The sequence below is a fragment of the Cnephaeus nilssonii genome, assembly GCF_951640355.1.
Source record: "Cnephaeus nilssonii genome assembly, chromosome: 5".
NCBI lineage: Eukaryota > Metazoa > Chordata > Mammalia > Chiroptera > Vespertilionidae > Cnephaeus > Cnephaeus nilssonii.
The window spans coordinates 51,236,520-51,251,449 of record NC_137076.1 but is presented as its reverse complement, the minus strand read 5'-3'; the positions used below and the strand labels follow the sequence as shown (position 1 = coordinate 51,251,449).

Below are 14,930 nucleotides of genomic sequence, written 5' to 3'. Positions count from 1 at the left end.
CACACAAGTGGAATGATGTAGTTGCCAACTAACTAAATGCTATGAAAGAAAATAACACAAACGCAGGCTGAAGAGTAAGGGGAGTGAAGGGAACTTGAGAACTGAACGAGAAATGGGTCTACAGCTGGGGATGGATGACAGTGCCAGTGGAGGTAGTGGTGATGGTGGAGTTGATGGTGATGGTGAAGTGGGGGGTAGTAGTGGTGATAATACTGGAGATGATGTTGGTGGTGAAGATGTGGTGACGATGGAGGGGATGGTATAGAGCAGGCATCCTCAAAATACGGCCTGCGGGCCACATGCGGCCCGCTGAGGACATTTATCTGGCCCGCTGGGTGTTTTTGCCGTTTTGTTTTTTTACTTCAAAATAAGATATGTGCAGTGTGCATAGGAATTTGTTCATGGTTGGTTTTTTTAAAACTATAGTCCGGCCCTCCAACGGTCTGAGGGACAGTGAACTGGCCCCCTGTTTAAAAAGTTTGAGGACCGCTGGTGTAAAGGGTAGCATGGACAACAGAAGGAACAGCACATGCAAAGGGCCTGTGGTGTGTGGGAACTCTGTATGTCTGAAAATCTAATGTGGCTGGTACACAGATGGTGAGGGGGCAAGGAGGAGAGGCCGGCAGGTTAAGCAGAAACACACCACAGACCCTGCACGGTCTTGTAGGCTGTTAAGTATTCCGGTCCTAATCCTAAGAACAATATGGAAGCCACAAAAAATTATTTTGAGTATTTTTTTAAAATTCTTTATTGTTGAAAGTATTACATATGTCCCTTTCCACCCCCCTTGTCCTCTCCCAGCCTGCTCCTGCCCCCCAGTCCCGGCCTTCACCGCCTCCCCCCCCCATTGTCTGTGTCTATTGGTTATGCTTATATGCATAGAAGTTCGTTGGTTGATCTCTTATCACCCCCCACAAAAGGATTTTGAACTTGGGGCGGGATGAAATGATCTGATTTGCATTGTTAAAAAGATCACTGAAGATCTTCTCTACTGTCCAATAATGGTAGCTACTAGCTACACATGGCTACTGAATACTTGAAGTGTTGCTGGTTTTAGTTGAGATGTGCTGTAAAGCTAAATACAAACTGGATGTAGAATCTATAATAACAAAAGGATAATATGCTAATTAGACTGGACGTCTTCTGGATGTCATTCCGGACATCCTTCCTGACGAAGCTGGGGCCAGAGAGAAGGCAGCCGGGTCCTGAGTGCCTGCAGGCGGCTGGAGGAGGGAAGCAGCCCGGGTCCCGGGTGCCGGAGGGAAGCCACCGGCAGCCGGGGGAAGGAAGGCCTATTCTCACATGAATTTTCGTGCATCGGGCCTCTGGTCCTATATAATAAAGAGCTAATATGCTAATTAGACCAGACAGCAGAATGACCTTCTGGAACGACCTTCCGGAACAACCTTCCAGAACCACCAGTGGGGGGCGGAGGGCAGGGCTGCAAGGGCCAAGTCCCTTGCACGAATTTCATGCATCGGGCCTCTAGTACTTTATAAGAAAAAAAGAATATACAGTATTTCATTTTTAAAATATTGATACACACACACATACTGTGCATATTGAAATGATAATATTTTGGGTTAAATAAAATGTAACTAAAATCCATTTTACCTGTTTCTGGTTAACTTTTTTATATGTAGCTACTAGGAAATTTAAAATGCTGCAAGTAGCTTGCATTTGTAGTTCCCTTTGTGTTTTTATTAGACGAGCTGCGCTAGATGCAGCGTGAAGAAGGAGCTGCAGAGAAGGCAACGCAGATGAGGCCCTTGGGAGGCAGGCTTTGTAGCCCAGGCGAGAGGCGAGGGTAGCTTGGACTAGGGTGACAGCAGTAAGAATAAAAAGACTTGGATGGATTTGAGGTAAAATTGCCTGGACTAAGTGCTGTAGCAGACGCACCCGGATGGATGGATGGCGGTGCCACGTGTTGAAACGAAGAGCACTAGAAGAGGACCAGCCTTGGCAAGAAATCTCATGACCTAAGATCTGGACTTGTTGCGTGGACACGCTCTGAGACATCCGTGTGGAAATATGTCTCAAGTAGGAAGTTGCTTACTCTAGGTCTGGAGCTGGAAAGCAATGTCTGGGCAGGAGACTTTTTAAGTGCGGAAGGGATTGGCATGTGCCTGATCATAAACAGGGCTTCTGAAGAGGAAAGCAGGCTGTGGGGAGTGGCCTAGGGTCTAGGGAAACAGGGTAGGGAAGGATACGTTTGAAAAGGAGAGCTGGAAAGGAAAACTAAGTACTAGTATGCGGGGGAGGGATTAGGTCAGCGGATGGGATGATGACAGATGTAGGAGGGCATGAGGTGAGCCCAGGGCCTCAGAGCAACTGGTTTTCTACAAAAGATTAGGGAAGCAATAGTCAGAGATTCTCTCGCTTGATCAGGGAGGGGGTTTCCTGGCTCTGAGGACGCCCTCTGTGGAACACCGTGGAACAAGAGGTTTCATCCCATCCTAGCAACTGGGGTTTAGCACAGATCACCCCTTAGTGATCCAAGTGGGCTGGAACTGTTGCATGTTAAACAGCGTCTACGCAGTTGGATCTCTACCAGTTGATGAAAGTGCAAAGAAGCCATAGCATGAGGAAGGCCAGGGCAGATGGCCGGACACACAGGAGCAGGCTGGAAGGCAGGGCAGATGGCATGACTCACTGCCCCGCAGGAAGCGGCGCTGACGGGCAGCAGAAGAGGAAGAGCAGCGAGTTAACCTGGGGAGGAAGGGAGGACTTGGACATTGTTTTGAGTAACTCCAATTTCATTTTTTTAATGTTCTCAGCATTTTTTGTCTGCAGGATTTGCTTTGGCTTTGTGATTTCATATGTAAATGGCTAACTTTGCAAAGTTAAAAACCTTGTCCTTCCTTAAGCCTTTAGGGTCCACTAGCTATTTGTAAATCCACCAACTTCAAAGATCACTTTAAAAGGGACTTTGGCTTATGTTTGATCCTATTTACAAACATAGCTAATGAAACTTTAAAATAGTTTAAGCTGCATTTATACATGTAATATATTTGAAATCCTCTTAAAGTGTCTCAGTTGTTGGACGTAACAACACTTTTCTGAGTTAACTTTTGAAACACACATATAAATACGATGAACTTTAAGCCATCTTAAATGTTTCAATATGTGACAAATGCTTCAATATGATTCCACAAACAGAAAAATTTCCACTTAAAATCATAAGTATAAATAAAGTATACATTTTAAGTTTGACCTTGACTCTAGTAGGCCAAATTATTTTAAATGTGACAATTCTTTAAGAACAAAGTATTCACAGATTCATGTAAACACTAAATTGTAAGTCTTCCAGGGATTGCATCCAGAAACCTTTTGGGCCAAATATAACCGTCCATACAATTGCCAAGAAAACAGCAATCTCTGGGCTTTCAAAGATACTTACACACACGTAGGAAACCATTACATCATCATTCATAATGAGGGGAATTCCTTCATAAATAGTTAACCAGTGAAACTGGCCAGGAAGGTGGCAGTATTCTTGGCTATGACCCTGTGACTAGTACACACTGAACCCTAGTTATGCTTTCTAACAGGGACTGAACCTAAAGAAGGCAGTGGTCAAATTTGCTCATGTCCCTGTGTTTGAGTCATATTACGACCTCAGTTTTTCCATTCACAGAGAAAACAGCAACCTCTCCGACCCACACTGCCATACCGCATGATTGGATTTAGCAGTTATTTGATTCTTCAGATATTTCCATATACTTTCCAAGGAGTTCCAAAGAACGTGGAACTCGATTCTGCCTTCTTTTCATATTCTTTCTGCCTGATGAGACCATACCATCCTTACAGATATTAAAATGATACTAGTTGCACACTCATGGTTTTGTCTAACTACACAGTTGGAAATCATGCACTATTATTTCTTCATTCCCATGTTTAACGGAGGGCAGCGGTTGTGTGGCAAGGGCAGGAAGTCAGGGCAAGGAGCCACTGGTCTAACTCTCCCCCTTGCGGTCCCACTGTGTGTCTGCAATGGCCATGTCAGATGTTTATACTCCCCTCCTCCAGACCTAAGTGACATTCTGGAAGTTTCCATCCACCCTTCAACAAGCATTAAATGTTTGGTGCTGACTCTGTTTTAGTGACTCTGTTTCACTGCAAAAGGAAGAATAAAACCCATGCCCTGGTTTGAACCTTTAATGAGAATTAGGGGTGTGGAATAGGGACAGAGAAAACCTGGATTTAGGATAAAAATCTGGCTTCAAATCTCAGTTCCGTCATTGACAATTTGCATGGCATTTCCCCCGTCTGTAAAAGAGGAGCAAGAAAGCTTCCCCGGCCTCCAATCTCGATTTGTGAAGATCAAATGGAATTATGAACATGAAATGTGTACTTTGTTCACAGGAAGGCAGTTTACTTTTTTAAAGGTACTGGTTTGCTTCCTTATAAATCATTCCTCACTGCCTGGGATAAACTAGTTTCTGTGGCAACGAAGAAAGCCCATCTAGGGCTGTTTTTGGAATTACCTTGAGAAAAGGGGATGGAATGGAGCCTCAGGTTCAAAACCTCAGCCATCTGTGGCTCCCACATCTCGTTAGGGAGAGACTAGGGATGGGAGACAGTGCAGCACCAGGGACTGTCACAGGACTGGGGGTGGGGGGGCGGCGGGGTGGAGACCCCAGAACCTGGGGCTGTACGTACCTGCTCTGCCTGCAAAATCTGGATAGTGATTGGTGAACTACTTTAACACCGGAGAGCATAGTGCTGAAAGGCGGGGAAGAATGCGAGATACGATTCCTGAGCCTGAATTCCGGCTTCAAAGGATGGAAAAGAGTGGAGAAGTGGTTTAAAGACGCTGTGTTTCAGGGTAAGGTGAGGCTTGGATGTCCAAAGATCCAAGAAAATACTGACTGGTTGGGTAATCAGCCTTCTCCGGGGTTGCGAAATCTGCCCCTAGGATTCGGGCAATCCCAACGGGGCTTCCAGCATTTCGTTTCTATTTCCTGCCCCGCGACCCCGGTCAGAGTCACCTGACGGAGCTGGCGACAGGACGGGCGCAGCGGCCGGCCGGGCACAGCCTCCGGGCGCGCGGACCGAGGTTGGCACGCCTCCCCGCCTCCCCGCCTCCCCGCCTCCCCGCCTCCCCGCCGCGGCGCGCCCCGGGCGGGCCGGGTGGTTCCCGCCGCGCGCTCTCCCCTCGCTCCGTCCCTGAGCCCGCAGTTAGGTCGGGAGGCGGCCCGAAGGCGGGTCCGGGCTGGAGGCAACCAGAAGGCGGATCCCGGCTGGAGGCAACCAGAAGGCGGGTCCGGGCTGGAGGCAACCAGAAGGCGGGTCCGGGCTGGAGGCAACCAGAAGGCGGGTCCGGGCTGGAGGCGGTCAGAGGAGCGACTTGGAGGCGGACCCGCGTCTCGCAGGTACGTCGGGCCGTGCTCGCGGGCGCGGGGGCTTGGCATCCTTTCCCAGATCGCGTCGGGCAGGGGCGGAGGGGAGACGCGGCCCCCGGGACCTTGGCCGGGGGCGCAGGCACAGACGAGGAGCGCACCTGGCCCGGGGGGACCTCGAGCTCCTGCGCCCCAGGCTGCGCGGCCCCACGGGGGGGCAGCGGACGGGAGAAGGCGGGCGGAGGTCGGCCCTGGGGGGAAGCAGGGGGCACCCGGAGAGGGACCGGGGCACCGGAGAGAAACGGGCCGAGAGCCCTAGCACCCTCGGAGGCCCCCGGGGGTGGCTTCCGCTGGGCCCGTCTCTCTGGGGACCGAGGTGGGCGGTGCCCCGGGCCCGAGCTGGGGCTTCCACGTTCCCCAAGGGCCGCCCTCCCACGGCCTCGGCAGCCTTGACTCGGAGCGGGAGGGACGCGCCCAGGGCCGGGCTTCCGAGGCTGCACCTGTGCGTCCTGCGGGGCAGGTGTCTGTGCTTGCTGCTTCCCGCTAGGACCACACTTCCCAAGGGTGGATTTTGGTCACGGGGGCTCAGAAGTGGGAAAGGTTAGGGACTCTCGTTCCCTAACCCGAGCCTGGCCTCTGCTCCGGGGTGGTCTCTAAGACCCCTCCATGTTCCTTCATCCTTAGAGTTATGCCAGATATGATTATATCTAAACAGTTATTACTAGGACATCACAGCGTTTAAGCAGATTTTTTTTTTTTTTTAAATGAGAATGCATTGAAGTTGCCTTTTTAACCTCTTCAACTTCTGCAAATGTTATCTTTTGTTTGGAAATTAGGTGCAAGCCAGGATCAAGTTTTTTTTTTCCTGGGGAAGAGAGGATTCAAATCTGAGATGATTCAAATCTTGCAGAAGGTCTTAGCTGAACTTTACTAATTCAGATCTTTACCCAAAAGGAACTGGTAGGTAGGGTGCCATGACTTGGAAAAAAAAAAAAAAAAAAAAAAGGGAAATAGCAAACATCGTGACTTTTTGAAAATGACTTATTCACCCGTATTTTAAGTTTCTTCCTGTTTTAAGCAGAGAACATTTGCATCTTTAAACTTTTTATAATGCCAGAAGTTGATAGCATGTTTTGGAAGTTTCTAAGCTATCAGTTGATTTTTTTTTTGCATTGTTTTTTTTAAGAATTTGGCTTGGCTGCCCTGGCCTGTGTTGTTCAGTGGTTAGGACTTTGGTCCATGCATCAAAGGGTTTCTGGTTCAATTTCCCATCCAGGGCACTTACCTGGGTTGCAGGTTCCCCCCCCCCCCCCCCCCCCCCCCCCCCCCCCCGCCTATGGGGGCATGTGGGGGAGGCAACCAATTGATGTGTCTCTCTCACATGTTTTTCTCTCTCTCTACTGCCTCTTTCCCTCCCTCCCTTTCTTTCTCTCTAAAATTCAGTGGGAAAAAATATCCTCAGGGGGTGAGGATTAACAATAGCAACAACAAAAAACAATTTGGCTTGGCTGGTTAAATATCTTGTTTTGATTTTAGTGATTGTATATGGCGTCTTGGGTGTGACCTCCTCATAAAGATCTTTTGATAAATACAAGTTGTATTTACTCCTTCCAAATAGTAGGCTTGTCAAAATTGTTTTCCCCCACATTACTTTTTCCTCCTACTGGGAAGCCACATCTGAGTTTCTGAGTGCATTTGTTAAAAATTCAAGTTTTCTTTTTGCAGCCTACTCTTACCAGGTTCATTTTCCATATTGCTAAGGAACATATGTTTTGGGGTACTTTAATCAAAGAGTCTCTGGATAACAATTCTCTTTTAGTTGATGAATGTCTGAAAATATCTATCTCATCTTTGCCATTGAATGATCATTTAAATGGGCATAGATGTCTAGGTTGACAGGTATGTTTTCTCAGCCCTTTGAAGAGACTATTCCATCATTTTTTGGGCTAGGAAATTTCTATTCTCTTTTTTTTATCTTTTTGTTTGGGATTCAATATGCATTTGTGATTTGGGAACATTTGTTTTTCTTCAATTTTGAAAAATTTTTAGTTATTGTATCTTTTAATATTTGGATCTATACCAGCATATATGGCAGGTTGAGACTCTGGGTCAGAGGGCAGAGATTTTTTCAGATCCCTGTTCAATTAAGGCATCTGAAGCCTTTTTCCTGAACCTGGCTTTATGGAGAGTCGACTTTCAGTTCTCTGTCATGCATTGGGCCGAGTCCCTTCTCCGCTCCTTCTTCACCCAGGCATCACTTCCCTAGCCCTCATGTGGATATCTAGTTGTGGTTTCACGGTGGGCCACAGGGTTTCAACTTCCTCCCTATTCTGGGTCAGCAGATGTCTGCAGCATAATTTGCCCCTAATGCCAGGCTTCTCAGACTTCCATCCTCCAAGGCCCAGGACGAATAATTCCTCACTACCCTGTCTGCTTTCTGAATTCTTCAAGCAGATGGTTTTTATACTTTGTCCAGACCCCCATCCCTCATTTAGGTGTGACTCCATACAGTCTAACTTTAGCTATTGCCTCTTCCTTCCTCAGTGTCTTCCATTAACCTTTTGCACTCGGATGTTGAGTGTGACTTGACACGGTTAGCATTAAAATAAAGGAATCGAGAAAAAAGCAAGCGAGTGCAAAGGGTTTAGTTCTCTGCCCCACGCTGTAATGTATTGAGGAACGAAAAGGAGAGAAAAATTACTCTGAACTTAAGTGTCAAGTTGTTAACTGTAGTTTTAGCATCATCAATGATTATTATTGTTGAAAACTCACCATTCTATAGGTACCATATAATATTTGTATGAAATAGTCCAAGATCTATGTCCTTATAAATTTTACATCTTAAAGAAACTAGGCTAGGAAAAATTAAAAATACATGTGTTTGACCTTAACTCTTAGCCAAAAACGAATATATATTTCTTAAGATCTGTGCTATGTATTACAAAGTGGAAAAAAATTAAAACAAATTTGGTTGCCCAGTACAGTTATACTGAGAGGATTTTTTTCAATAACAATTAACCAGAAACACAATGGAATAAATAGAGTTCCAAGTGGTAACTGTCTCATCTTGATTCTGTTGATTTTAGACGTAGGAACAAAACTAGATCAATAGTCTTTATGGGTTAGTTTCTATTGTCTCCTATTTCTGCTCTTTTCATATTTATTATTTTCCTTCCTTTATTACCTCAATTGTTGTGTTGTTTTGTTTTTTTTTTAATTGTGTACTTTTGAAAAATTGTAGACAGACATTTGAGGCCTAAAATGATGTTATCTTCTAGAAAAACGTCCTTTGTTTCTGCAGATATCCATGAGCACTAGCATTCCAGAAATCATGTTAATTCATTTTCAGAGATTAAGACTGTCTGAGCCATCCAGACAAATCAAAGCTGTGCTGCAATCTCTATGAGGATTTGTTTTCCTATAGTCATCCATAGATTAAGACTGTCTGAGCCATCCAGACAAATCAAAGCTATGCTGCAATCTCTATGAGGATTTGTTTTCCTATAGTCATCCATGACTGCCCCGACCTTAATCTTTACTTCCTGTCTTTTAAAGCTGTCAGAAGTGCTGCAGCTTACCGGTGTATGCTTACTGTGTTCAAAGTGATAGAAGGCAATACGGAAAGTTTTGGCAGAGAATCAGGAACTATAAAAAATAACATAGCAGATGAGAAAAAGAACCAAATAGAAATTATAAAGATGAAAATTGCAATGACCAAAAAAGTTAAAAGCAGTGGATGGATTGAATAGTAGATTAAACACAGCCAAAAAAAGAATAATAAACTAGAAAACATTTCAGAAGAAAATATCTAGACTGGAACTTGAAAAGACTAAAATATGGAAAGAACAGAAGAGAATGAGACATGGAGGATACAGCTAAACCAATGCTTAAGTGAACATTCATGACCTTAAATGGGTATATGAAAAATGAAGATTGGCTGAAAATTAATGAGCAAATATGTTCCTCAAGAAATTAGAATAAGAAGAGTAAAATCTAGAGAAAGCAGAATTAAGGAAACAGTAATATAAGGCTAGAAATTCATGAAATAGAAAATAGGGGATCTATAAAGTGAGAAGTTGGTTTTTTTGACAATGCCAATAAAATAATTCAAAATTGCAAGATATTTCAAAAAAACAGGCACAAGTAACTCATCTAAGGAATAAAATAGGGGAATTCATTATAGGTCCTGCAGACAAATAAGAGGACATTGTAAGGAACTGTCAATACGTTTAAAAATTTAAAAACAACAACAAAATCTTGAAAAACACTATGTACCAAAACTGACAGAAGAAGAAAAAGAAAATCTGAATAATTCCATTGCTGTTAAATAAGTTTAATGTATTTCACACACACACACACACACACACACACACACACACACACACACACACACAAACCAAGATAAACGAACAAACAAGAACAACAAAAACTGCAGGCTCAGAAGGTGGCCTTAGTGAGTTCTAAAGGAAAGAAAATTTATAGGGTAATTTAACTTCTGAATGTAGGTGTAGAAATTCTAAACAAAATATTGGTAAATAAAATCCAGAAATATATAAAAAGTTGAATACATCCAGACTAATTTGGGTTTATTCTAAAAATGAAAAATTGTCATAACACTGAAATTGATTAATGTAATCACCAGTGTTTATTAACAGGGTAAAGGAGGAAATTCATGTTATTATCTCAATAGATACAGGGAGAGAAAAAAAAAGAATTTGATAAATTCAACATTCAGTAATGAAATAAAGGTATAAGGATTGGAAAAAAGAAATACAACCATCACCTAGCTGGTGATATGATTGTATACATAGAAAAATGTTTTTTAAACCTACAAACTGTGGAATTACTAAGTTAGTTCAGCAAGGTTGCTCAATGCATGGTAAATATATACAATATGCTGTCAAACACAATCACTCACTTGAGCCTCTTTTATTTGTAGGTTGAATCACGGGACGATGCCACATGCTTTGTGGACAGTGTGGGTCTTGGGGACCGTAATCAGCCTGTTCAAGGAAGGGGCCCCTGATCAGGCTTCTCCTCTGACTTGTGACCCCACTGGGGTCTGCGATGGCCACGCCAGATCTTTAATCTCCATCCCCTCCGGGCTCATGGCAACTGTGAAGAGCCTCGACCTGTCCAACAACAAGATCGCCTACGTCAGCAACAGCGACCTGCGGATGTGTGTGAACCTCAAGGCTCTGAGGCTGGGATCCAATAGCATTGACACGATAGAGGAAGATTCCTTTTTCTCCCTGGGGAGTCTTGAACATTTGGACTTATCCTATAATCACTTATCTAATTTATCAGCCTCCTGGTTCAGGCCCCTTACTTCCTTGAACTTCTTAAACTTACTGGGAAACCCTTACAAAACACTTGGGAAAACATCTCTTTTTTCTCATCTCACCAAGCTGCGAATCCTAAAAGTAGGACATAGTTACCACTTCACTGAAATTCAGGAAAAGGATTTTGTGGGGCTAACGTTTCTTAAGGAGCTTGAGATTGATGCTTCCAATCTCCAGAAGTATGCGCCAAGGAGTTTGAAGTTGATTCAGAACATCAGCCACCTGATCCTTCGGGTGAAGCAGCCTACTTTCTTGCTGGCGATTTCTGTAGATCTTTTAAGTTCCTTGGGACATTTGGAACTGAGAGATACTCATTTGGACACTTTCCATTTTTCAAAAGTATCCACCAATGAAACCAAGACAATTAAAAAGTTCACCTTTAGAAATGTGAAAATCACGGATGAAGGTTTTAACGAAATGGTGAAACTGCTGAATTATGTTTCTGAAATAGTAGATGTGGAGTTTGATAGCTGCACCCTCAATGGAATTGGTGATTTTGACGCAACTGCTATGGACACAAATAAAGATATAAGTAAAATACAGACATTAACAATACGGAGGTTGTACATTCCATATTTTTACTCATTTTCTGATCTGAGCAGTTTATATTCACTTACTGGAACAGTTAAAAGAATCACAATAGAAAGCAGTAAGGTTTTCCTAGTTCCTTGTTCACTTTCGCAACACTTAAAATCATTAGAATATTTGGACCTCAGTGGCAACTTGATAGTTGAAAACTCATTGAAAAACGCAGCCTGTGAGTATGCCTGGCCCTCCCTGCAAACCTTAATCTTAAGGCAAAATCATTTGCGGTCGTTAGAAAAAACTGGAGAAATTTTGCTTACTCTGAAAAGTCTGACTAACCTTGATATCAGCAAGAATAATTTCCACCCTATATCTAAAACTTGTCAGTGGCCAGAAAGGATGAAATGTTTGAACTTATCCAATACGAGAATACAGAGTTTAACCAAATGCATTCCTCAGACACTGGAAGTTTTGGATGTTAGCAATAACAGCCTCAGTTCCTTTTCGTTGACTCTGCCACAACTCAGAGAACTTTATATTTCCGGAAATAAGTTGAAGACTCTACCAGATGCCTCCTCCTTACCCATGTTACTAGTTATGAGAATCAGCAGAAATACAATAAATACTTTCTCCAAGGAGCAACTTGATTCTTTTAAAAAATTGAAGACTTTGGAAGCTGGCAGCAACAATTTCATCTGTTCCTGCGAATTCCTGTCCTTTACTCAGGGGCACCAAGCCCTGGCCCAAGTCCTGACCGACTGGCCAGAACACTACCTGTGTGATTCTCCATCCCATGTGCGGGGCCAGCGGGTGCAGGACACTCATCTCTCGGCTTCTGAGTGCCACAGGGTGGCTGTGGTGTCTGCCGTATGCTGTGCCCTTTTCCTGCTGATCCTGCTCGCTGGGATTCTGTGCCACCGTTTCCATGGCCTGTGGTACATGAAAATGATGTGGGCCTGGCTCCAGGCCAAAAGGAAGCCCAGGAGAGCCCCCCAGAGGGACCTCTGTTATGACGCCTTTGTGTCTTACAGTGAGCAGGACTCCCACTGGGTGGAGAACCTGATGGTCCAGGAGCTGGAGCACTTCAACCCTCCCTTTAAGCTGTGTCTTCATAAGCGGGACTTCGTTCCTGGCAAATGGATTATTGACAATATCATTGACTCCATCGAAAAGAGCCACAAAACCATCTTCGTGCTTTCCGAGAACTTTGTGAAGAGCGAGTGGTGCAAGTACGAGCTGGACTTCTCCCATTTTCGCCTCTTTGATGAGAACAATGATGCTGCCATTCTCGTTCTGCTGGAGCCCCTGGAGAAGAAGGCCATTCCCCAGCGGTTCTGTAAGCTGCGCAAGATCATGAACACCAAGACCTACCTGGAGTGGCCCACTGATGAAACTCAGCAGGAGGGGTTCTGGTTCAATTTGAGAACTGCAATAAAGTCCTAAGTTCCTTCATTAAAGGCCAGTCTTGGACTGGTGGTGGTCTTTATTTTATTTAAAAAAAAATATATATATATATATATATATATATATATATATATATATATATATATATATATATATACTAGAGGCCCAGTGCACGAAATTCGTGCATGGAGGGGGGTTGTCCCTCAGCCCAGCCTGTACCCTCTCCAATCTGGGACATCCCTCTCACAATCCAGGACTGCTGGCTCCCAACTGTTTGCCTGCCTGCCTTCCTGATTGCCCCTAACCGCTTCTGCCTGCCAGCCTGATCACCCCCTAACCACTCTGCTGCCAGCCTGTTTGCCCCCAACTTCCCTCCTCTGTCGGCCTGGTCACCCCTAACTGCCCTCTCTTGCAGGGCTGATCACCTCCAACTGCCCTCCCTTGCAGGCTTGGTCCCTCTCAACTGCCCTCCCTTGCAGGCCAGGTGCCTCCCAACTGCCCTCTTATGCTGGCCATCTTGTGGTGGCCATCTTGTGTCCACATAGGGGCAGGATCTTTGACCACATGGGGCAGCTATATTGTGTGTTGCAGTGATGATCAATCTGCATATTACTCTTTTAAAATATATAAAATATATATATATTTTAAATATATTTCATTGATTTTTTTTACAGAGAGGAAGGGAGAGGGATAGAGAGTCAGAAACATCCATCAGCTGCCTCCTGCACACCCCCTACTGGGGATGTGCCCACAACCAAGGTACATGCCCTTGACCAGAATCGAACCTGGGACCCTTCAGTCTGCAGGCCGACGCTCTATCCACTGAGCCAATCCGGTTAGGGTTGAAATATATTTTTATTGATTTAAGAGAGGAAGGGAGAGGGAAAGATAGAAACATCAATGATGAGAGAGAATCATTGATCGACTGCCTCCTGCATGCTCCCCCTCACTGGGGATGGAGCCCGCAACCAGGGTATGTGCCCTGACTGGGAATTGAACCTTGACCTCCTGGTTCATAGGTCAACACTCAACCACTGAACCATGCTGGCCAGGCTGGTAGTGATCTTTATATCACTAGCTGTAACTAAGTCCATTCTGACACAAGTATATATAAACCACATGAGGCTTTGCTTACTAAAACTGTTCAAGTTTTATCTAGAGTGCTGTTTTATAAAAACTACTAGCAGATTGAAAAAAAAAAAGGGGGGATTTGGTTTTTCTTTATCCTGGGAGGTAATCAGGATCTAAGTCCATTATTGTTTTCTGAATTATCTGTAGCAAATGGTTTAGTTCATTAGGAAATTGCACAGATGAACAGAAGATTTCAAATGACTGTAGTCAGCTCTGCTAGCAGACTCATCCATGCCTACAAAGGGTGTTAGCCATCCCACCCAGCTGTCTCCTCGTCAAAAAGGCAAAACGTTAGGGTCACCCAGCCCCAATATTGCTATTCCAAGAAAAAGAGTGTTGTGTGTCCCCATCAGACTTTACAGGATACAAATTACCTAAAAAAGCGTGTGTTTTCATGTTAAGTGGGCCTGTCTGTCTGTCTGGGTATTTGATAGGTTTCTTTAGCCATAGTTACTTGAGTGAGGGTACACAACACAAGATACAGTAAATTACGTTTTTCACTGAAAATCAAACTAATAAAGTAAATAAAATACTCAGTTTAGAAGAATTGGAAAGAAGCTGTCCATATCCTGACTCCTCTTCCTCCAGCCTCTAACGATAGGTGCAGTTCTAATTTGTCTTGAGTGACCCTGGCTCTCAGCCCCGTCTTCTAGTCTGTCTCCCTGGCATCGTGGTGCTTTTTGCTTCTCTGAAAGGTCTTGTTTCTGATTCTAAAAAGGCCTTCCTTTTTTTTTTTTCTTCTGAAAATTTATAATAGTACCTGTGAGCTAAATATATTTTTAAACAAGTATAAACCTCTAGATTCCTCATAATGAGAAAAAATATTTAGCACACAATTATTTTGAAAGATAGATAACATTTCCGTGTTAATTTTTATAACGTAGATTTAATAACACATTAAATTTAATGCAATCCATGCTATTTACTGACTTGGTGCAACTACCTTCTTAAGCTGGAAACCACGTGTGAAAGGAAGTGAACTTCCTTTGACCCTGCTCAGTTCTCAGCTGGAACTGGGTTTGTGTGGTTAATTGGGCGCTGGAGTCAGAAAGTCCTGGGTTAGTAGGTACGTATCTTTGGGCAAGTTACTTAACTTGACCCAAAATATTTTCCCTTCAAGTAGGGATAATAATATCGAGATCTTAGGGCCTGATGTAGATATCAATGTACAGTAATGTTCACTAAG

The 14,930-nt window shown here is 44.0% G+C and overlaps 1 protein-coding gene across 1 annotated transcript; it reads left to right on the top strand.

Moving 5' to 3' along the window:
- Window positions 1-5,145: 5,145 nt before the first annotated feature.
- TLR2 (toll like receptor 2) lies at window positions 5,146-12,652 on the top strand (the record flags this gene model as incomplete). Its single annotated transcript, XM_079770360.1, has 2 exons — window positions 5,146-5,375; window positions 10,282-12,652. Exon 2 carries the CDS (start codon window positions 10,298-10,300, stop codon window positions 12,650-12,652), a length of 2,355 nt encoding a protein of 784 aa, XP_079626486.1. The 5' UTR covers window positions 5,146-5,375; window positions 10,282-10,297.
- Between the last annotated feature and the right edge of the window lie 2,278 nt (window positions 12,653-14,930).